Source organism: Festucalex cinctus, chromosome 16, assembly GCF_051991245.1.
Source record: "Festucalex cinctus isolate MCC-2025b chromosome 16, RoL_Fcin_1.0, whole genome shotgun sequence".
NCBI classification, from domain to species: domain Eukaryota; kingdom Metazoa; phylum Chordata; class Actinopteri; order Syngnathiformes; family Syngnathidae; genus Festucalex; species Festucalex cinctus.
In genome coordinates this window covers 23,026,838-23,050,531 of record NC_135426.1, presented here as the reverse complement: position 1 = coordinate 23,050,531, position 23,694 = coordinate 23,026,838, and the positions used below count along the sequence as shown (strand labels likewise).

Genomic DNA, 23,694 nt, shown 5'->3' with positions numbered 1-23,694 from the left:
TTGTGTTTTACAGTTGCAGGATTGCGGAAATGAAGTTCCCAGACGTGCTGCCAACGTAAAAAAAAAACAAAAACAAAAAAACGATTACATGTGAATCAATGTTTGGATGTAATGTGGTGCACATAACAGCAGGTGGCAGCAAAACATTGTGAGCAGTTTACAGGCGAGTCTTTTTAAGTTGGGGGGGGGAAAAAAAAGCCAAAACAAAAACAAAAAAGAACACATAGGTTAATCAAAAGTGTTTATTTCACTCAACAAGAGGCGATCAATACAAATAAAATAAATTCTCTGGAATTAAAAAAAAAAGGAAAAAAATTACAAAGTACAGCCGATTCAAAGCAAACCTTGCTTTGGCACTAAAAAATATATATACAAAAAGGCACTGTATCACTTATTAAACATTGAACCATGAACAGATAACTACATATATTGACAACATGTTATGACTACACCTACCCAGAACAAAATGCTCTCATTTTTACTACAAAGAAAAAGTACGTTTGTACAGTTCCGAGTGTGATCCAGTGCTAAGACTTTTTGTTTGTGCGACAGACTTGCTGCAAATAAGCATTAATTACCCGTCACGTGAGGGTCATTCTGCCCGGCCTTTATTATTAACAAAAACGAGACAGGAGGAAGACATTCACACCAGATTTCACCTTGGCCCATTTTGTGTCCTGCCCAGTTTATACGGACGGATCCCTTGGATCCATTAATGTACCGGCACAGTAGAAACTCGCTCAGTAGTCGGTATAGATGTACTGTTGACTTGATAACCCTGAAAAGAAGATCATTCCTTTTTTCTTTTTTTTTGTTCTGTACCTTTCTTGGTTGTGCAAATTCAATATTCATTCAACCTTGTTCTGAGGAGCGAATCTGCTCGGCTGCCACATTCTTGTTCAACACATTCAACAGTCATACAGTCATTTGTTTTTGCGGTTAACCCGTCACAGGCTCGTTGTTGCTGTAGCGCCACCTAAAGGAACCCATGCTCGTCGAGTCCTTTTGGAGTAACCGGGTTCCACTTTGCAACAGGCTTGGTCGAAGCCGAATAGCCTGCAAAAAAGAAGGCGGACGTAAAGGCGAACCCAAAAACATTTTTTTTTTTTTTAGGTACCTGGTTGTGGTCGGTCTGCAGGGAGTTCTGATGACTCGGCATTTGACCCGGGAAGTCCTCTCACGTCCGCATCGCTCTCCCCTGAGGACGTGTGCTCCTCCGTTCTCATGTGCAAGGCGGGCCGCTTGTAGAACTTGGCCCGGTAGGTGTCCGTCATGCAGTTATCCACAGTGAAGTAAGTCGTGGGCACGCATCCGACCGCCTCAGGCGAGTCGGCGCCGTCTCGGCCGGGCGCCCTCTCCTCGCTCTCGCTGGCCGACAGGTCGTTGCGGTCCTGATCTGAGGACTTGCTGGAGCTGGCGTCGGACGAGAGCCTGCGCTCGGCCGGCGTGGTCTCGATCCAGCGGATCAGGGTGTTGTGCGAGAGCGCGGGGCTTTTGGGACGGCGGGCCGGGACTTCCGGCGGCTCCGTACCGAAGTGGTTTTTAGGGGGCAGCGGAGGCGGGGAGTCGTACGGAAAGGCATCGCTGCGGGTCTCCTCGTGTTCAGAGAAGGGTCCGGCGAGGTCGTCTGAGCTGAGCCACTCAGAACTGCTCGTCTTTGTCAAGTCATGCGGAACCGGGCTCACTGGACTATCAATTTCGCTGTCCGGCCCGTTATGCTGTAAGACTCCAGGAGTGTATCGGAAGGCTCTTTTTCTATTAAAAAAACAATATAAGCGTCCCATTGCTGCTAGGGATGTAACGATATCACGATATTAAAACTGTCACAATATATCGTCGTCATCATGTCACGATATTAAAAGCAGCACATCCAGAGTTCCATTTGTGCAGTTCTAGCACCCTCTGGTGGCTAGTTTTGTAGTGCAGTTTAATTTTCACAAGGCATGTTTTGGCCCTTCTACGTTTCAAATCCACATGAATCGTCAGATGAACGTAATGTGCTTGTGAACCGAGTCAATATGTGGAGGAACTTTAGCAAGTAAGTGCCTCAATATTAACCCGTCGGCAGTATTGTGACCCGTTTTGGGCTTTTTGATGGTTCTGACCGAGTCATTTCAAAATAAGATATTGCCTACGGGCTACGTCAATATTATGTGTAATTTATTAAGTATGAGCTCTTTTTTTTTTTTTTTTTTTTTTTTTTTTTAACAGTATTTGTATCGCCAACCTCCCCACAATATCGTAATAATTATCGTATCATGACCTTCATATCGTGACAGTATCGTATCTTGATGTTTGGATATCGTTACATCCCTAATTGCTACATGAATGCATTGAAATATATTTACCTCTGCAAGGGTTTGTGTGGGTCATGCAGGTCCGGAGACCTTTTCCCTTGTTCACCTGAATAAGAAAGAAAAAAAAAAAAAAAAAAAAAGCTCCCAGATGTTAATTCGAGCACCAAACGGTCCGAAATAAAGCTAGCCGACATCTGTCGCGGCTTTATATCTTCGCAAAAGGGACTATGTGATGACGTTTTAGGACGTGTTATCTAACAGGGGTCAACCACGCGGTATCAGGAAGCATCAGAGCGGCTCGTCTGGCGATGTGCGGCCTTGGGGAGGAGCGCGGAAGGCGAGATATACTCAGACCCTCCTAGCTTGGAGCTAATTAAAGGCAATGGCTTCCACGTTTATTTGAGCAAGTAGTTTGTTACAGTGCTTCTCAAATAGTGCCCCCCCCCCGGGTGCGCGAGGCTCCATCAAGGGGGCGCGTTTGACCTCGGGGAACATGCTTTTTTATTTTTTTTATTTAGATTATTTTTATTTTTTTTACTGTGCTAGAATAAAGTGCAATTGCACCTCCACTACATTAGGGGGCAGTGGCGCTCTCATTATTGGCAGAGTGTGCGCAAGGAGCATTCGCTTGGTGGTGCCGGGGTTTTGTTTGCACTGAGCATGCGCGCTTTGCACACAGCAAAAAAACAAAACAAAACAAAACAAAAAACAAAAAAAAAATCTGCACAAATGATTTTAGATTTTTGTTTTGCAGGTTAAAGTTTTTTTTTTTTAATTATTTATTTTTTTAATATTGTGCTCCTGGGTTAATGTTGGTGGAGATCAGTTTGAATGCATTATTATTTATTGATTTTACGTAATTTTATTTTTCCGTATCATATGGTTTGACATGGTCAGTCAAAAAATGTTTATAGTTTAATTAAGGATTTAATTTTGTTTTTGAATTTCAGATGCACTTTAAATCTTTTCTGTTACAGTTAATAAAGCTATTCTATGTTGTAAGTTGCTCCATATTTCTTTCTTTTTTTTAAATTCTCTTATACGTGAATACGGATACTATTGAATTTAAAAAAAGAAATGTTTGCATTTTTTTTTTTTCATCATTTTAGATAGGATATCTAAATAAAACAGTGTCTATTTCTACCCTTTTCTATTTATGGTAAACAGTTTACAGTGCAGTTTATGGTGTAAAATTGTAAAAAAAAAAAAAAAAAAAAAAAAAAACTTGGTAAGAGTTTTTTGGGGGGTTTTTAAGACTTGGAACGGATTAAAATTATTTACATTAATTCTAATGTGAAAAATTGTTTTGGATTTCGAACAAATCGCTTTTTGAACAGCCTTCTGGAACGGATTATGTGGTTTGACTGTATTTCTTAAATTGGATTGATTCGGTTTGGCCAGTGCGGAATCCTGACCTGACAATTCTTGTCTAGTCATCAGATCCCTGGACGGCGTCCGTATCAGCGAGCTGCGTCGGGAAAAAAAATGGTGAGCGCGATCCGCGAGAACAGCTGACGAAACGGACGAAACGAAAGGCGAGAGCGGCCATCTGCGATGCGTCAGCACACTCTCTCGCTCTCTCAAAAGCATTAGAGGCTAAATCCTTTGTGCTGGCATGCAATTACACCGGGGTCAGAGCAAACCCCGCCCACTGTCTCCACAACGCTATTGCGTTTTTAAGCTGCTAAATCCATCAGGCAATTCACAATTTGAGGCTGCTGATCTGTGATCCTTCTTCAAAAATAAAGAAAATGCCGGCACACCTCTTTGCTAGAGACTGGAAGAGAAAAAATAAATAAAAAGATTCTACATCCACTGTTGTACGTTAAAAATGTCTGGCCAGGTAAGCCATAATTCAAGCTCGGCCTCGGCCGGCGAACTCAAGGACAGACAATTATGCAAAACAGCGAGGAGAAGGGAGTCCATTCGATTGGCCCGCAGGTTCAAACTCATCCCAACAATATTTGCGTCACGCGCGAGCGCCGCCGGGTCGCGCGGTCAATTGCAAAACGGGAGCGTTAACGGCCTCCGCGAGATGCTGGAGCAGCCAATGATGATTTAGCGACGGCGACATCATAGTTCACACGGCACCGTTTCCATGGCAAAGGCGGCCCTTTTACGCCAGTTGTCAGTCCCGCCATGTCTGCGCCTCAATTTAGTCTCAATTTTGGATGGGAATCTGAAGTGAATCTGAATCTGAAATGCAAGCTCGTCAATACAGTGAGCATGAGAAGCAGACAAATACCTCATACTCGAAATTTTACACAAACTGGAAAGTGGCTGGGGGATGTTTATTTGCTGGAGTGTAAAAGGGGGCGTGGCCGCCATATGCAATAATCCATCTCATCTATTTTCTATACAAGTGAACTTGAGCTATCCGAGCCATACATTATTCTGGTTGTGTTAATGCGCATGCACATCTAGTACTTCCCCCCAAACAGGTTAAACAAGTTTCAAGATTTTACGTTCAACCTCTTCGGCTGACTATTTGTATTAAAGCAGTGCTTCTCAATTGTTTTCTGTCATGCCCCCCCAAGTAAAAAATAAAATAAAATCTCGTGCTCCACCCCCACATGACTATAAATAGTATCAATTGTCTATAAAATTGTTATAAGCACACCAATGCATAACACTGTATCCGTATTAACGTATAAGAGAATATAAAAAAGAAAGAAATATGGAGCAACTTACAACAAAGAATAGCTTTATTAACTGTAACAGAAAAGATTTAAAGTGCATCTGAAATTCAAAAATACAATTAAATCCTTAATTAAACTATAAACTTTTTTTGACTGACCACCATATGTTACGGAAAAATAAAATTACATAAAATCAATAAATAATAATGCATTCAAACTGATCACCAACATTAACTCAGGAGCACAATATTTTAAAAAAAACTTTAACCTGCAAAACAAAAATCTAAAATAATTTGTGCTGATTTTTTATTTTTTTATTTTTATTTTGCTGTGTGCAAAGCGCGCATGCTCAGTGCAAACAAAACCCCGACACCACCGAGTGAATGCTCCCTGCGCACACTCTGCCAATAATGAGAGCGCCACTGCCCCCCAATGTAGTGGAGGTGCAATTGCACTTTATTCTAGGACAGTAAAAAAAATAAAATAAATCAAATCAAATCAAATAGTCAAAAATTTAGAGGGGGAAAAAAAAAAAACTTTTTACCCTCATCTTAGACTTGTAAAAAAACATTCTTGGCAGAGGTAATGCAGTCGGTTTTGCGCTTCATTTTGAAACTCACCATGACCTGGCAATAAACATGCCTGCAGTTTGTTGGCTTGCCGTCTGAATACCACCTTCTGACAGGCCCGGCCGGCCGTGGCATTTTCTGCCCGGCTGAGCACAGCTGGTGGCCCTTACAAGCTCACTCAGCATTCACGTTGAGGGGAATTAGTTTTTACATAAGAGGGCTAAAAGTTGGATTTCTTTCCTGAAGATTTTGTTGTTGTTGTTTTTTTCTCTTATTATACCGTAGGACAAAAAACTATTTTGATTCTTCAGATTGTTTACAAAATACATCGGAATAGTCTTGAGTGCCTTCTTTTAATAATAGTGACTTACCAGTCCAAAAGGTAGCTTGCGATATGTCATCATCACTTCCCCTTGGAGGGAATATATCCCTAAAAGCAAAAAAAAAAAGTGAAAATTAATCACACGTGCTGGGATTGAACATTACAAGAGACGTGTTATGCAATTTTCCATAAAAATTTTCCAAATATGTTTGCGATACGCTTTGGACGGCTTTGCGTTTATCGTGATACCTGGGGCGGAGCTACGTTGTGCTACCTGTTCATAGGCTCCAAGAAAAATGTGCAACAAAATAGACACCCTTGTACAATGGTGGCACTGCATTACAACTTATTATTAACTCATTCACTCCCAACCATTTTCACTGATTTTGACTTGATTTTGCAAGGCCCACAGAATATTGTGTTCTATTGCAATGAAAACATGGAACCTACCAAAAGAAAGATCAGAGTATGTTCTTTCATCAGGAAAAAAAATATATATTTCTATCCATTTCCATTTTGCAGCAATTAACATTAGAAAATAGCTAAGTTTCATCATTATTCACAAATCTGTTTAATTAAAACAGTGGGGAAAAAGCCTTTTGCAACATGGCCCTGGTTCATCTCTTATACTCTGCTGCCATCTGCTGGTAGTTTTTGTAATAACTACAATTGCTTTGTTATAAAGTTCAGAGGCTGCATCAAAGCCTTCTGTATGCTCTATCATAAAAAAAAAAAAAAAAAAAAAAAAAAAAAAAAAAAACGTATAATTACGTCTTTGGGAGCAAACGAGTGAATGTACAGTTAATGAAAATGCTCAACTCATTTTTCTTACCGGGTCAGCTGCAGCTCAGGTATTGGCCGTAGTTCTTTGGGGGGGAAGTTCTCCACCACGGGTGAGTCCAGATTTGCCGAGCTATTGCTATTTCTGTCGCTGCTCTCATAGCCGGACTCCGTTCTCTGGATATTCCAGTTGTCGCCATACACTTTACGAGCCGCCGCGACTGGCCTGTCCTTGTCACCGTAGCCGCCGCGGCCGAGCGACTCAAGCGAGCTGCGGCTGCTGCCGTTTTCGTGCCTCTGGTCGTCCTCGTAAATGGTCATCAGGTTCTTGGACTTGCGTTCCTCCCGGCCTCCCCGCATCGCCTCCCACGCTCGCGTCGGGGAATTGCTGCGAGGCCACCTCCGCGGGCTTAGCTGCAGCCGCTCCGGATCGGCCGCCTGGCCGTTGCCGCTCACGACGCTGTCCACGTTGAGCACCTCCCGCATCGGCTTCCAGAGACGATCGGCTCGGCTGCGACCGGAACGCCCGCGAGAATCCTGGCTGCTGTCCGTCTCGTAGCCGTTGGTGTCCGATTTCCTGCTGTAGTGAGCGTTTCTCCCGATGGGCACGCTGGGTAGCACTTGAACCCTTGAGCTGGAGCGCACGGCCACATGAGAAGGTTTGGTGCCAAGTTGGGGTGGGCGCTCGTTCCGCGTGGGACCTTTTCCCTGGCTGCTGTACAGATGAGTCTCCATGTGCTGCTTGAAACCATTTTCCGGGGGGGAGGTAGATCGGGAGTAGATGCGGTCTTGACCCACATCTGTGTGAGAATAAAACACAAATTGTCACAAGTGGAAGGAGCAATCAAGACTGGCTTTTTTTTTTGTTTTTTAGCTTGTGCAGGTATATGACATGTTCAAGAGGCGATAGGATATCAATTTATTACACATGCGATGTTTTGACAAAGAACACAGCAGGTTGGCGAGGAAAAAAAAAACAAAAAAAACAGGAAGGGCATGAAAGGACACAAAAAGGTGTTAATTACAGTCAATGGGAGTCCAATTCCATGTTTTTTTTGTTTTTTTTTCTAAACACAATTCAACCTCAATAGTCTATTCTCAGGATATTGAGTCATCACCTTGGCCGCTTTTCAAGAACGTGACGAAAAAATACTAGAGCTGTCAAAACAAAAACAATTCAATCAATCAACAAATAAGGTTATTACACCAGATATTGAATTATTAATAATAATAACAATAATAATAATAATAATAATAATAATAATAAATACAAATTTAATCAATAAATAAGGTTATTACACCAGAGATTGAATTAAATAAATTAAATTAAATACAGTACAGTACAGTAAAGTAAAATTAAATTTAAATTAAAAAGGTTTTTTTAATCAAACAGTTTTTGCCTGCCAAACTTTACGAGCACCTGTTATATGTTAATTCTTTTGACATTTAACGTTATGAGGTCTTCAACATTTTTTGACCCAATGCACACGCTTCGTCCTCCGCTGTTTCTAATCAGTTACTTATTTACATTTAAAATGGAAAAAAAAATAATTTAACTTGAACAAATATTCTTAATGCCGTATGCAAACGTTTATTAAATGTTTTACTTCAATGCACGTTGGTATGTTTATTGCGCAAACGCGACCTGTGCTACCTTTAACAGGACTAAAAAATCCAAATAAAATAATTGCAAACAGGATATGTATGCGATGTGCGTTTTGTCGGCTGTGAGGAACGGAATCAAGAGAATTCCAACTCAGAGAGAGCGGGATGAAAGAAAGCTCAAACGGACGTCAGCAGTTAATCCCCTTTCTGACACGTCGCTTACGTAATAAGGCCGGCAGAATGTCGTGTGTCGTAAAAGCCTGGGAATTCTCCCCACGCATGTTTGATGCGGTGTGGGCGGGGCAGGGACGCGAGGATCCGTGACACCGACCTCTGTAGCGCGATTCCGGCCGACGCTGACCTCGTCGATCGGACTCTCTTCCGGCTGGACGCGCCTCGCCGCCGGCTCGCTGCACAACTTCCCTGAAAATCTCTCGGAATTGACGCTTGGGATCGCTGGCGCCAATTTTCACTATCGAAGACATGATTGAACAGAAATTGAACATTGTTCCTTTTTGTGGACATCTAATTCAGTCAAATCACTTGTACTGTTACCTGTCCCCCGTCCGCCACTAGTGTGGGCGCTGCCGCGGCTAAAAGTGGAAGGGGTTTTCTGATTTAAGGAGGACTGAAGACCCAGCAGCGCGTTCAGATTCTCCTTGGTCAGTTCCAGCTTCTTGGGGGACGGAAGTGGAGATGTCACGCCTAAGTGGGCGAGAAGAAAAGATCACATTTTTATACAGTCTTCAAACTCAGATTAGCTCAGGGGCCGCATGGAGGAAAATATATGACCAAGTGGGCCGGATCGGTAAAATAATGGTATAGTATACAACTTTTGCCGTCAATTATACGCAGATTTTCGCTATTTGTGGGCTAACCCTAAATTACTGTTCCAAAAAATAACATGAATGCAAATGTAACGCAGCAACACTTTCACCATTTTCACTGAAGCAACCCCCTTCGCTCCCCGCGATTTTTGCAAGACGGACAAAATATTGTGTTCTGTTGTTATAAAAACATGGAACCTACCAACAGAAAGATTAGTCTCTCCTTTCATCTGTTTCCGTTTTGCAGCAATTAGCATTAGAAGAGAGTTTCATCAGTTTTCACAAATCTATTCAAAATTGCAAGTAATTGAGCTTTTTTTCTAGATGACCCTGGTTAATCTCCTTTTCTCTGCTGCCACCTGCTGGCCGTTTGTGTAATAACTACCATTTCTGCAACCGTTCTTTGCAGTTGAGAGGCTGCATCAAAGCCTTCTGTATGCTCTAGCATTAAAAAAACAAACAAACAAAAAACGTATAAATACATCTTTGGGACACTTAGAACATTTAAAAAAACGTATTTACACGTTATTGGGAGCAAATGAGTTAAGTGCAGAGGCTGCATCAAAGCCTTCTGTATGCTCTATCAAAAAATGAAAAATAAAAAATACGTATTTGGAACACTGTTAATATTTAAAATAGAACATATTTATATGTTTTTGGGAGCAAGTGAGTTAAAGATGTTATAAGGATGTTAATCCTTATCATATCTATTGTGTTACCAGTAAATAATTTGTGTCGTATTTATTAACATGTTTATGTCGGTCTACGATTTAAAAATAAATAAATAAACAAACAAATCGTAACTTTAAGTTGTGTGTAAAATAATGACATCCGGGATGATTCCCCATACAAGCTGACTTGCTCATCTGAGGACTGCTTGTGAAATTATAAATTAATATGTTTTGATTGTGGCCAGCTGATTAATTGGTCCGACGTTACAAATTTTTCTCGCGGGCCGGGTAAAACCCTTTGCGGGCCCAATCCGGCCCGCGGGACGCATTTTTGACACCACTGGTCTAAGTAGCGTTGAAAGCACATTGCTTGCACGCGTGAGTGAGACCATGACATCGTTGCTTTCGTCACTCGCCCCGTCAGGCCGGCTGCCACCCAGCTTGGACCTGGGCTCCGGCCAGCCTGGAGGGTTTTGAGGAGGATCTGTAAACGGGGGATAAAACCTCCCCCAAGCGCACAAATCCCGGGGTGTATAATCCAGGAGCGAGATGTTGCGCTCGCTTCTCTCGCTCAACTGCCTGCACGAGCCGCTTAACGTGCGTGCAAAATCACATTTCTCAGCTCGCCATTGCATCTCTTCACCAACGAGCGCGACTTGCCTTCTCCGTTCTCGAGGTTCTTGTAACGGGTTTGGCTCGGCGTCTGCCGAGGCGCGTCCTCCGCCGTGATGGCGCTGCCGTTCGGGTTGGCGTAAAACAGCAGAAGGGGCTGGAAGTGACCTTTAATGCATTTGCCGACGACATCTTTCCACCTGGAGCCGACCTAAAAAGTAAGAACAGGAGTAGAAAAGGACAGCGTGTGATCGTTCACGAAAATTAAACCTGTGGGCGCCAGCAGATGTTAGAACAGACGCCAAACCGGAAGTGAAGATAAAACGAGGACGAACAGTCCAACTGGCGAGCGGGCGGAACAATCACATTAGCGCGGCTTCGTCAGGTGCCGCCGCCGAGACGCCACAAAGGCAAGCTGCGGGCTAACAGATGCCCGCGTGCTTCTTAATGAAGCAAATGAAGATTACAAGCGGAGAGACGAGGACGAGCAGCAGCGGCCGACGAACAAATCGAAATATAGCAGATGCAGCGCAAAGGAGGACGTCTCTGTCTTACGTGTAAACTCTATCAAGACATGGACAAAATTGTTGGCACCATTTAAGAGGAAAATACACAACTGTCACACTGAATATCTTCACAAAAAAAAAAAAAAAAATCACACTGAAGAGCCACAAATCAAATGAGTCATATCAAATTGATGGTTTCAATATAGCAGTGCTTCTCAATTATTTCCTGTCATGCCACCCCCCCCGCCAACCCCACCCCCACGTCTATAAATAGTCTAATTTGAAGTAGAATTATGGACCAACTTACAACAAAGAATAGCTTTATTAACTGTAACAGAAAAGATTTAAAGTGCATCTGAAATTCAAAAATACAATTAAATCCTTAATTAAACTATAAACTTTTTTTGACTGACCACCATATGATACGGAAAAATAAAATTACATAAAATCAATAAATAATAATGAATTCAAACTCATCACCAACATTAACTCAGGAGCACAATATATATATAAAAAAATAAATAAAAAAAATTACCTGCAAAACAAAAACATAAAATAATTTGTGCTGATTTTTTTTTGTTTTTTGTTTTTGTGCAAAGCGCACATGCTCAGTGCAAACAAAACCCCTACACCACCGAGCGAATGCTCCCTGCGCACACTCTGCCAATAATGAGCAGGCTGCCCCCTAATGTACTGGAGGTGCAATTGCACTTTATTCTAGAAAAAAAATAAAAAATATCTAAATAAAAAATAAAAATAAAAAAGTGTTTAAATGAGAACAACTTGGAAGTGAAGCGGAATGTGAACGTCTTCAACGTCAGAGGTTCTGCTGTTTCTATGGACAATTTGGCACCGCTTCAAATTAGGATTGTGCGGACTTGGCAGCAGCCAGAGCTCTGCGCAGTGCGACTCGAGGTGGACATAAAATGGCTGGCTCGCATTCATAGTGTCGGACTTTGCTTTTTGTTCCACAATGAGGGGCTAAATAACACATTATTACTGAATGTGGTTCTGGTTGGTGTGCTTTCGTCACCTCTTTTACGGTGGCATCGTCGAAGAAGACCCACTTGGAGGACTTGGTGTGGTAGGCGAAGGCACAGTAGTGGCGGCTGGAGTAGCAAATCATCCCCACGAGCAGCAGCTCACCTTTTACAGCGTGCTCGTCGGTCACCCTGTAGAAAAGCTGCACAACAACAATTGCTTTAAATCACTGTTGGAAAAGAACTAAAGAATGAAAAAAATAGTTAAAAAAAAAAAAACATCTTTGTGAGCTTCTTCCATATCAAATTATTTATATTTATATTATATTATATTATATATATTAAATTTAATTTTTTATATAAATTTAATTTTAAAGGCCAAATTGCTTTTGTACATGAATTTAAAAGCATTTTATTATTACATTTATGAAAGACCTGACTTTTAAATGTACATTTATAAATATTGAATTAGATTATGAAAATATTTTCATCTCGTCCTTGCTGATGTAAATGTGTAACACTTCAGTGATTATAATAATAATAATAATAATAATAATAATAATAATAAATACAAAATATAAATATAATAAAAAATTATTATAATTATAAAATAAAATAATTTCACCAGATACTGCCTCTGTAAATTTTACTTTGAAATGTAATATTTGTCAAGTCAAGTCATCTTTATTTATATTTGTGGAGTTTTTATCATGTCCTTGACATTTAAGAAGAATTGATGTGCCATAATTAATCGATATCGACTTTAATTGAAGTGAATCAAATCGGGGAAAAAAAAAAGACAAATCGAAGTTGAATCAAACTGAACTCTTGTAAATCAAACTCAAATCGATTGAGGAAATTAGAAATCAATACCCATCCCTAGTGAATAGGCCAAATGATGTGACAAATTAAACTTTGAAAACAGCACGTTGCATTACTTCTAGTTCCAACATACAAACAAAACAGGATTTCCTCACAAAATTACTAAGTAGACTTCATATGAGCAAATAAGGCTTTGCGTAAAACGGGACCAAAAAAAAAAAAAAAGTTGTACTTTAACATTAAAAAGAGAACCGTCCAAAAGGTGAAGAAGGCACCCAGCATCTCAAGAAATAAGTTTTGTTTATTCCTCGTGCGCTTCCTGCTCAGCCAGTTCCCACCCTCGCGAACAATAGCTTGCAAACAATTGGGGGCGGCGCTGGTGGGTCTGCCTTTAACACCCAATAATGTCACATTCAACACTCCCAAATGAATTGAGGCTTTTGCGGCGAGAGCTGGACAAACATGCGAGAGGGAGGGGCTGCCAAATAAACACGACGAACACTTTCACTGCGGAAGTTATGTAACGTGCGAGGAGCCCGCCCCGGTTTGATTTCCAGCAGCGCTATCCTGCTCGCCAATGGCTTTCAAGCTCGTCTGCTAGGGAGGGGTATTTGAACCGCTTGACACCAACTGGCGGGGGGGGGGTTTGATCAGTGTGGCAGGGAGACCCCCCAACGGGTCACTGGCTGATTACGCAACGACGACGGCGGCGGCGGCAGCGGACGACGGACACGAGCCCCTGGCGGGCGTTGGAGGCGTGCGCGGTGTGGACGGCGCTCACCGCAGACAGGCTGAGGTGAGGCCCCAGTGAGCGGATCACGTCCTCGGTCAGGTCCGACTGGTCCGAGTCCCACACGAAGCCGATGGTGACGATCTCCGGGGAGTTCATGAGGACGCGCCTGATCCGAATCCTCTGGCCACATTTGCTCTAGAGCAACAGAGCGGAGTAAACAAAAAGTAAAATCCTCCATTTTTCCCCCTCCACACTGATTGGTCGATATTGCAATCATGAAAAAAAAAAAAATGATGATCTCTGTTTTGCCACTTACAGGACAGTTACGAAGGTCTCCAACTGTACACGCCGCTTGTAACAGTTCTCCAAAGGAATCGTCCTTGCGCTGAAACATCTGCTGGCTGAGGAAGAGTTTGGGGGGGTTCAAACAGACGAGTGAGGCAGACAGCAAAAAGTGACGAGCACTTTGGGCCTTCATGTTGCCGCTGCTTTACCAGAGTGCGGTGGTGGAGACATAATGTACCAGCTCTATAAACGGCAGCGGGTCAGAGGATGCCCCACAGCTACGGCACACGGACTGCGGACAGGGAGACAAAAAAAAACAACAAATGACCAAAAATGTCTATCATTTTCCTGTCTATTACATTCCCCGTTATAGCTACCTGATTCAGTGGTTTGGTTAAAAAAAAAAAAATTATTGGGATTTTGGAGAATTAAGTCATTCAAAACCAAAAACGTGTAAACACGTTTTTTCAATGCGTTGTCCTTCACTCCCAAATACGTATTTACACTATTTTTTTTCTTTTTTTTTTAAACAAGAGCATACAGATGGCTTTGATGCAGCTTCTGACATGAAAAGGTGGCTTAAAGCAATGATAGTTATTACAAAAACTGCCAGCAGGTGGCAGGACAATCCAGCCACAAGCTCTTTTTGTCAGTGTTTTCACCGGGAATGTGAAGATTGATGAAACAGTTATATTCTAATGCTAGTTGCTGCAAAACGGAAACAATTATACTTTTTTTTTTTTTTTCCTTATGAAAGAAGAGACTCTAATCTTTCTTTTGGTAGGTTTCATATTTTTCTAGCAATAGAACACAATATTCTGTGGGCCTTGCAAAATACAGTAAAACAGTGAAAATGGCTGCAAGTGAATGAGTTAACTATAAACAATAGAGAGGCTAAAAGGGACATTTTGTATAAAATGTATGTTTGTTTTTTTTATCTGTGAAAAGGGGCACAAAATGAGATTTATCACCAACCATTTACGGTGGCAAACTGCGGTCCTCGAGGGCCGGAGTCCTGCAGGTTTTATAGATTTCCCTACTCGAAGTGCAGCTGATTCCAATTAACAGGCTCGTTATCAGGCTTCTGCAGAGCTTGCTGATGAGCTGATCATGAATCAGCTGTGTTGAAGAAGGGAAATATCCAAAACAGGCAGGACTGCGGCCATCGAGGACCGGATCTCGCCACCCCTGACGACACCATCTGTCATTTACTGGCTTCTGCTGACGCTGCATCGAAGAACGCGAGTACAATCAAATGTGCTTTATTCCACCGAGTCCGCCTGCCTATCGGGATATGACGAATTGGACCCAAACGGTCTCGGACGTTGATTCACGCGCGTGCGTTCAAACGTTGGCAAAGCCGAAACGACATCGAGTTGATGTCCCACTCACCTGCTCGTAAAGCGACATGGCAAACTTCTGATGGGTGATGCAAGACTTTGAGGTGCACGCGTCGGTCTCCTCAGGCACGATGTGCAAGTGGATCCTCTCCAGGATGTTTTCCTGGCACACAATATGACATTAATCATCAACAACAACAACAACAACAACAAAAAAGCCATTAAAAGAGAGAATGTCCGTTCACATGTGCAACGGTCTGCTCGTTTCTCATGTGCAGCTCAGACTGGGACCGAGCAAGCGCAATTTTCGGCAAAAGGTTTTCAAAGCAGGGAAGGCTAGCGCCCAGCGACTCGGGTGTTCTCAGGTCTCCGCGTGATCAATTATTAAAGATGGCGTAGCATGCCTTCAGAGGTTACTGCAGTGTGCAAGGAGTAATAATAATAATAATAATAATAATAATAATAATAATAAAATAATATAGTATAATAGTAATAGTTACCATTATATATTATACTATTAATAGTATAATAATAATAATAATAATAATAATAATAATAATAAAATAATATTGTATAATAGTAATAGTTACTATTATATATTATACTATTAATAGTATAATAATAATAATAAATACAATAAAAATAATAATGTAAAAAAAAAAAAAGAAAAAAAAAAAGCTAAGCCATGTTGGTTGGCTGAACCCTGCGTGCCGATAACTGTGATGTCATTTTCAGGCAAAGTGGCAAAATGGCCGCCCCCTGAGATAGACCAAAATGGGTGGATTTTGCCATTTAATTCATATTCCATAAACGCCATATTAATCAGAATGATGCGTTTAGACTAGAAAGAAAATGCTGGTGCTGACATCCCCTTTAAACACACTGAACCAAAGCGGCAGCGGCGAGCAAGGGCCCGTTTGCTTCACTCCCTGCCGTTTTCACTGCATTTCTCCACAATAGCCCCATTTATTTAGTTTTCAACAAACGCATCCAGCGTAGCGCGCAAGTGATGCAATCCCCGGCGCTTACATAATCCGTCATCCTGATATTTCGCGGCAACCTGGTCGGGGTTGATGCGAGGGACGGAAGCTCTTTTTCTGTGACCTCGCCGAAGACTTGATTGCAATACGCACAAATTTCACTCTCCCTTTATGCTACTCTCCTTCCCACGGGGGGTTATGCCGCAGGAACTTACAAAGCACTCTGCGGCATCGTCCATGAAGCCCAGCTGGAAGCGCTGCTCATCCTTAAAGGTCTCCGCCAAGGCGTTACGCAGGTTGTCTGACGGCAGCGCACGCTCCCGACTGTGCTGGAACTGGGAGAATATGCCCTGAGGAGACGGATGAGGAGGGGTTGGTGCGCAGACAAAACAGGAAAACAATTGCTGACGGAAAAACACTGTACCTTTAACGCGCAAAATATGCACGACTCGCCTAAACAGAAGTGGCCAGGTAGCTGCCGCAAGCTGCGTCTGAAAATGTCCAGCTGCCACAGGACCTACGCAGTTGGACGCAAACAACAACAAAACAAATTTGCATTTTCAAGGTCCTTCAGAAGAGGAACAACCCCGACGGGGGAGGGTGCTCATCTGCCGCCTCACCCCAGTGAGTCACGCAGAGCTGGAGGGTGACCTCACTTGCGGGCCGCTGACTGGAAAACCACGAGGCAAGCCGGAAGTCGACACCCCACCAGTCAGAAGACACAACCTTCAAGTTTATTATTATTATTATTATTATTATTATTATTATTATTACGTCGCCCCAGAAAAGGCCTGACCAACTCGGGGGGGTGACTAAGATGTCAAACTGGGGAGGGGCCGTACAGCTTTGGCATGAAGACGAAAAAACAAATTTAGAAATTGGACGTCAGAAAAGTCGAGGTAGAGTTTAAAGGAATGGCGCAATTCTGGCACAGGTGTGCGACGTTTGACTCCCGAGTATCACTTTTCTGACATCATCGAATTCCGAATTTCCCAACCTGTTTGTTTCTTTTTGGCACACCACCCAAGAAATGTCATTCAAAGTACAATATAATCCCTATTTTTTTTTTTTTTTATCACAGTGGTTACATTCCAAACCATGCCCACAACAGACAAAATACATACATCTGAGGTGCAGGGATTATTTTGTCGCATGTTCTACAATGTTCTAGAATCTGTGACTGAATGTTTGGCCTTTTGAATTATAAGTAAAAATTACCGGGACATCTTATTGTTCTGCAGTAATAGGCCATGTGGAAAATAATTAAAACATAGACCGGTGGGATTTTTCCCCCCCACACGGAAGGCTGATAAATATTAGATATAATTTTCAGTAAATGGGGAAAAAATTGCCGCCAGAGTTTATAAAAAAAAAACAAAGTCAACTTTTTGTTGTAATGTCTTTCAGCATATGCTTGTTTAAAAACTTCAGATTTGCACAATGATCCTCTTAGAAAAAAAAAAAAAAAAGACATTTGTATTAAAATTCTAACAAAACATTGAGGGAGGTCACAGGGTCATCAGCAGGTCCTAAAAAGTTAAATGAAAAATGAAGAAAACTAAATAGCTCCCTATTGTTTTGTACAGTAAGATTTCTAAATTTAAAACCATCTAAAATGTTACATTTCGATGTGTTAGATTTCATTTCAAACAAAACCCGACGGTGCCGAGAGTTCCCAGCGTCAGCAGCATCTCTTATGAAGTCAAATGAAAATTGAAATGAATAGTTCCCAGCCGATAATCGGTCTATCCCTGAAAATAATCTCCGCAAAATCCCACGGTGAAGCGAATAATCCCTTCATGCTAACTAATGTCAGGCACAGCATTTGACAATCACTGATCTAATTAACTAGGACGGTGGCTAGATTTTGTCAGTAAGCTGCATTTTCGAGCGCATGTGGCAGTTGCAATTAATCAAAATTCAATTACAATTTCAATTATTACACTCCACACTTTTTGTCTTTACATTTTTTACATTTAAACATTCTCTTGTTTTGTAGCAAAAAACAAATGATCCTGATTTCAATTACCATATTACCAAAAAATTAATCGTGACGAATATTTATTATTATTTTTTTTTCATAATTCGAGCAGCCCAACATGTGGCAAGAATAAGCAAAGTCGTACCTGCACGGCGCTGTTGAGAAAGCAGCTGTTCTGGCCCGGTTCGTTCAGCAGTCCTTTGGTGGGGGCCAGTGACATCATGCTCCCCGGTTGGTAGCCCTTCCCCAGGTTGGTCCCCGGCTTCCTGAACAACCTGAGCAGCGCCATTTGGTCGCCGGGGTCAAGCCCTCCTCAACGGCTCCGAGCGGGGAGACAACCGGGGCGGGAGGAGTAAAGTGACCCCCCCCCAAAAAAAGTCTGGGACTATGTGATCCCGCGAGCTGAAGATGATGCCCTGCTACACATGGGCCACTAGTCCATGTCTTGCGTGCACGAGGAAGGTCTCCAAAAAATAAAAAATAAGTTATAATCCAAATAGCAAGTCTGTGAGGTTGACAGGTCCGCAGGTGCGATGTCTTCTAACCACAGGTGACTCGTCTTGCCACATATTTGTGATGCGGCTCAGGACATTCAGCGGTCCGTTTGACGACGCACAGAATCCAACCGGATCCACGTTCGGCTTCTGTCCAAGACAACAACAACAACAATGAGGCCATTTGGATTTCGCAACCTTACCAGGAATGTTGCATATCATTAACATTTATTACATGCGTTTGCAAGTTTAACATGTCAACACTTTAGAAATTGTAAAAAATTTTCTCTATCCCTGGCTGAACTAAAGATTTTAAGGAATGTCAACAAAGCTTGCACATTAACTTTTATAAACAGCCCTTAAAACAGAGGCCAAGGTCGACTTGGAGCGTGTACCCGGCAACGGCGGCGCGTTCACGGCCACTTGATCCCACAGGCATTTTTTTTTTTTTTCACTGAGCGTTGACAAACAAAAAAAGGGACACAGTAGCCAGAACATGTCACCAATTGAATCTCATTATTGTCATTCATTAATCTCCACAAGTACGCTACACATTTACGAAGCTGGATGAAGAATGAAAAGAAAAACTTAGCCAACAGATCATTTTAAAGAAAGTCTTTACTGCCACACGTTATCAAAACAAAACAACGCCCCCCCCACAGTGCCAGCCGACTCCATACGCCGACAGCCCATTGAAAAAGAGTCACAATGCTGCTATCTACTGGCCATAGTTAGTTGGTGTTTTTTGATTCCACAACCCATTGACCAGGCAGCGCTGCACTAAGATGTTGCACTTAACATTGATAAAACAAACAAACAAACAAAAAACGTAGATGACGTCATTAAACGTTTATGGCGGCATACATCGTGATATTACTTGCCGTTATTAAACGTTTTTGGCGGTCAAAGAGTTAAAATTACATGACATTAATTGAATTTTTCTATTCTTTTAATTTCTAGTTCCTGATTCTAACATGGCCACAATAGGGCGGCCAATACAGCACAAAGTACAAATACTTCGTATCAGTACTCGTTCATCCCTAAACATAAATTGCAAACGAAACCAAAATGGTGACTTGCGCAGATGATGAAGTTTGATGAAAGAACAGAGTGTGCCAGTGGCTTTTATTACATTACTCAATGCCCGGACAAACACTCGTCGTCTCGGCCAGGCACATTTTGAAATATCCAAATGACACACATATTCAGGAAGGTGCATGCCTCACACAACGTACTATTTAAACCAAAAGTTACACAACATATTATCTAGGCACAAAGACTCAAAGAAAACACAAACCTTAGCACACAGTTTCAACCAAAACCAGTCAGGCAACATTTGCTACTTTAGAATCTCAGGAATCCTTGACAGATGACGACATGGCAAGCATGGAACACTTAAGGAACCGTTTGAGTTTAGTGCTTAAAGACTGCATTTACAGTCATCATCCTCATGCAATTCAATTAAAGGGCGCCGGGATTGCGGGCCCGCACTTTGCAGCTGGCCTCCATGGCAACAGGATTCCAAAGCAATCACTTAAGCTCAGAGTTGCTTAAGAGCCACAAGTTTTTCAGATTAATTTCAGGTCTGGCGGGAAGAGCGAAAGTGGCGCCGTTCTCTCACTACTATACATTGGGAGAGTGACGATATATCGCTATCGCGATAAATCGTGACACTTTGTCTCCTGATAGATTATCGATACGCCTACGCAAGTATCGCGATATTTGTCGTTAATATTCATCCACTATAACGGCTCCATTACTTATTGGGCAATTCCTTGGTGGGCCGCTAGGGGGAGCCCCTCATAAGAGTGGTGGCGAAATGTACGGAAGTCTTGAGACGAAGAAGACACATGAGCTTATTATTGTTATTATTTTATATATTTTTTTTATTTATATATATTTATTATATATTATACATTTATTTATTATTTTATATGTTTAGATTATATTTATGTATTTTTTTATTATATGAATTAATTTTTATTATTTATTTATTTATTTATATTACATTATTTTATGTTTACGGTAGTTTTTTCGTAGATTATCATAGGATTTAATACCTGACCAATTTATCGATAATCGCGGCTTCGTCATATCGAGAGATAATCGTTATTTATCGTGAGCCTTGTATCGCAGATCGTATCGTATCGTGAGGTACCCAGAGGTTCCCACCCCTACTATACATCGCTAAAAAAAACAGCAGCTATGATAAGGTGTGAGGGAGGGGTCAAAGGGTCTGTATGAAAACAACTGCCAATCGTTTTGACAACCCTAATAGATAGGAGGCTATCAATACAAAAATATATCTGCCACCCTGTATTAGTAGACCCAAGAAAAGTATATCACACATGCAAGCGAGCTATGATTTTTTTTTTGTCCAACAAAATGGACCCGGGGCACATTTTTAGACTCAGCCAGACCAGGTTACAAGCCACAGAGGTTAAAGTGTCACATAGTGAGAGAGTATCAGCATTCTTACAGCATGGCATAATCTGCCATTTTACGATTGTCTAATAAAACCCAATCTCCATCAGAAAATGGATCCCCTTTAAATCCATTTCAATGCCGCGGTCATCACCTTCTGTTTATATTTTGACATGACTGACAGCTCAGTGGCCAGAAATGATCATTTTCTCTCCAATAAATGACATTTCGCCCGAGTGCTGACTCATGGGGTGCCAACAGATCCGAGAGCAGTCTACTTAACACGCAATAAAAAGGGAACCATTGATCCCAGTGTGGAAACTGGGTCACTGCATCAGCTGGATCAGAACACACACAAAAAAAAAATAACTCAATAGAAGGAACGATAGTCAAAATGAGTATACGCTCCAACTTTTGAAAAGACAATCATGCAGGTTTAAAATGCATCACAAAACCAAAAAATAATAATAGTCAATGACAGAATACTCTGAGCTGCCCAGTTTTATAAGCAAATATGATTTGTTCTGTTCCCCTTAAGGTAGCAGAGGAAGTCTGGAAGACTGCAAATAAAAAGCTTCGCCCAGAAGTGTCAAGGGGGAAAAAAAAAAAAAAAAAGTCCAGAGCTTCTTCCTCCCTGGTCATTTAGAAAATGCACGAGCTAGCGCCTTGGAGCAATCACCCGGAGAGGCGCATCAGCAAGTCCGGACGGGGCCGAGGGAGTTGAAGGTTTGCCGCCAAGTCATCGGCGTTTGATCGACTGATGGACGAGCTCATTAGGAAGGACTGTTTTTGCACGGGAGGCAGGAATTCACGATGACTCGATCCAAATCCGTACCAGGGCAAAAAAATTCCCTCTCTGACTATTCTGAACTGCTGTTCAGATGTCTAAAATGCGCTTTGTAATATCCCCGAAAGACTGAGGGGAGGTTGTCAAGCCTTTGGGACAACAATGCCACATTGTGGCCCACGGAACAAGAACATCACCCACAGGGCGCTGACTCACCCGCTATTCCTCACTGTTGTCCGGCAGAGGAAAAGCGACAACAAAAACAAAAGCACATGTTCCAGGATACAAGACTTCCCACTCCAACAATGCACAAACAAGAACTTTCCTTTCCTTTTTGCTTAATAAGAAACAATTCATTCAAGTGAAACAGGTAAAATACATTTTTGGATTTGGATTTTTTTGAGGCGGGCCTTAAAACAGCTACGTGCTATATGGCAACAACATCAGAGCAACGCGAATACATCCATGCTTGGAGTTTTGGGGGGGGCATCACACACACACACACACACATTACATTACCGCTGCTTTTCGTGTCAACAACTCCAGCAAATCGGCTGCCATTTACTTCTCAAGTGTGTCATTTCAACAGCCACCATCTTGCCCCCCAGTAACCTCTATTTTGTGCTGTTTTAGCATCAATGCTGCAGACTTCTCGAGGCAAACAAACTTCAAACAGAAGAGACAAAACAGGTTATTCGACGTGCCTCCGACTCATTAATGAAGGACAGAAGACAAACCACAAGTCGCAACATTCATGATGAGCGGTACAGCTAATTGGAGCTATTTTAACTACCAAAACATTGTATCATGCAGGTTATATAGATGCTTGCTAATCCCTCCATTTTCTGCTCCACTTGCGGGTTGAGGCAAAGTAAGTTCACACCCTGGATTGGTCACCTCGTCAGGTCCAATATTGATAAACAAATATTATTCACATTCCAATTTAGTCTTCATCGGACCTAGCATGCGTCCAAAGTGTTTTAGGACTGTTGGAGGAACACAGTAAGAACACATTCACTTACACAGGAATGATGAGAGCTGAGATTCGAACCCAAAACCCACTGTACAGTGCATGCATGCTCACCACTGGCACTATTTACAAAGGCAGACTCTTAAATCTGCCAATATGAGAACATTCTGGGCCACTTTTACAATCCACACAATGTTGGAAGGGGATATGGTATAATAATTCTTTTACGTTTGATACATTTGGTCGACTATTGATAAATTATTCATTGTAAAATAAGGCCGCAGTGAAGCCTACTAAAAAGCGTAGGCAACACCTGTTTTTTTTGTTTGTTTGTTTTTGTAACTCACGTTTTATTCATACTTAAATATTCGTATTAATCAGTAACGCGGATAGTTAAGTACATTTATGGTGTTTATAGTTTATGTAATTCCCCCCCCCCCCCCCCCCCCCCCATACTTAAGACACCAGTGCACTTGACTTTGCTGACAGTCTACATTCCACGAGGCTGTAAACAACAAACTTTGCGCGAATTGAAGGTTGATGTCGCTTTATTTTTTGGTTAATTTACAAGTTTGTTATATTTTTTAATGGTTTTCGAAGCTATTTTGCTTTACAACCTGGTCGACCTGACTTCCTGTTTCTTCCACTTACCTGAATTGCGGTTCAGGTACATTTCCACTTCACGGAACTACGATTAAACATGAAATACTGAAATAAAAGACTTTTAAAAACAAATCAAATTGCCTTAAGGATATTAGGAAATAGATCCACATGTGCTGCAATTTCTTCAAAAAGCAGGAGTTGCGAAATTGAAGCGGGAGGAGACGTGATCAAAACGCCGAAAAACTTCCGTCCTTGTTTTCAACTCCAAACGTCGCCCTTCTTCTGACAAATAATCCCCTCTGCGGTGAAATTTGAAGCGGATTTGTTTTGAAGGCTGAGTTTGGGGAAAGAAGAGGGAGGAGGAGGAGGAGGAGGAGGCGGCGGCGGTCGTCCCGAACCAGGAACCACAAACGGCAGCGTCCACTTTTTGTCGCTTTCGGCACCTGAACTGGATCAGAGATGTTTTT

At 41.9% G+C, this 23,694-nt stretch overlaps 1 protein-coding gene across 2 annotated transcripts; it reads right to left on the bottom strand.

The window, feature by feature from the left end:
* Positions 1 to 228: 228 nt before the first annotated feature.
* On the bottom strand, positions 229 to 23,694 carry usp53a (ubiquitin specific peptidase 53a). 2 transcript variants are annotated; one of them, XM_077500048.1, is made up of 17 exons: positions 23,276 to 23,694; positions 18,095 to 18,593; positions 16,393 to 16,485; positions 16,184 to 16,318; positions 15,041 to 15,151; positions 13,858 to 13,940; positions 13,680 to 13,764; positions 13,412 to 13,558; positions 11,862 to 12,011; positions 10,371 to 10,533; positions 8,768 to 8,917; positions 8,544 to 8,684; positions 6,660 to 7,407; positions 5,877 to 5,935; positions 2,349 to 2,403; positions 1,118 to 1,755; positions 229 to 1,056 (listed from the first exon to the last, which is right to left on the bottom strand). In XM_077500048.1, the coding sequence occupies exons 2-17, from the start codon at positions 18,236 to 18,238 to the stop codon at positions 977 to 979; spliced, it is 2,982 nt and encodes a 993-aa protein (XP_077356174.1). In that variant the 5' UTR covers positions 18,239 to 18,593; positions 23,276 to 23,694; the 3' UTR covers positions 229 to 976. The 2 variants fall into 2 exon arrangements, with proteins under 2 accessions (XP_077356174.1, XP_077356175.1); XM_077500049.1 differs by having other exon boundaries at positions 23,369 to 23,694.

Excerpts from the sequence above, each read along its gene's own strand:
- usp53a (XM_077500048.1), bottom strand. The coding sequence starts at position 18,238 with ATGGCGCTGCTCAGGTTGTTCAGGAAGCCGGGGACCAACCTGGGGAAG. Across the intron at positions 16,486-18,094 it reads TTCTCAACAGCGCCGTGCAG|GTCCTGTGGCAGCTGGACAT; the intron begins GTACGACTTTGC and ends CCAACTGCGTAG. Across the intron at positions 13,559-13,679 it reads GAGACCTTCGTAACTGTCCT|AGCAAATGTGGCCAGAGGAT; the intron begins GTAAGTGGCAAA and ends CTGTTGCTCTAG.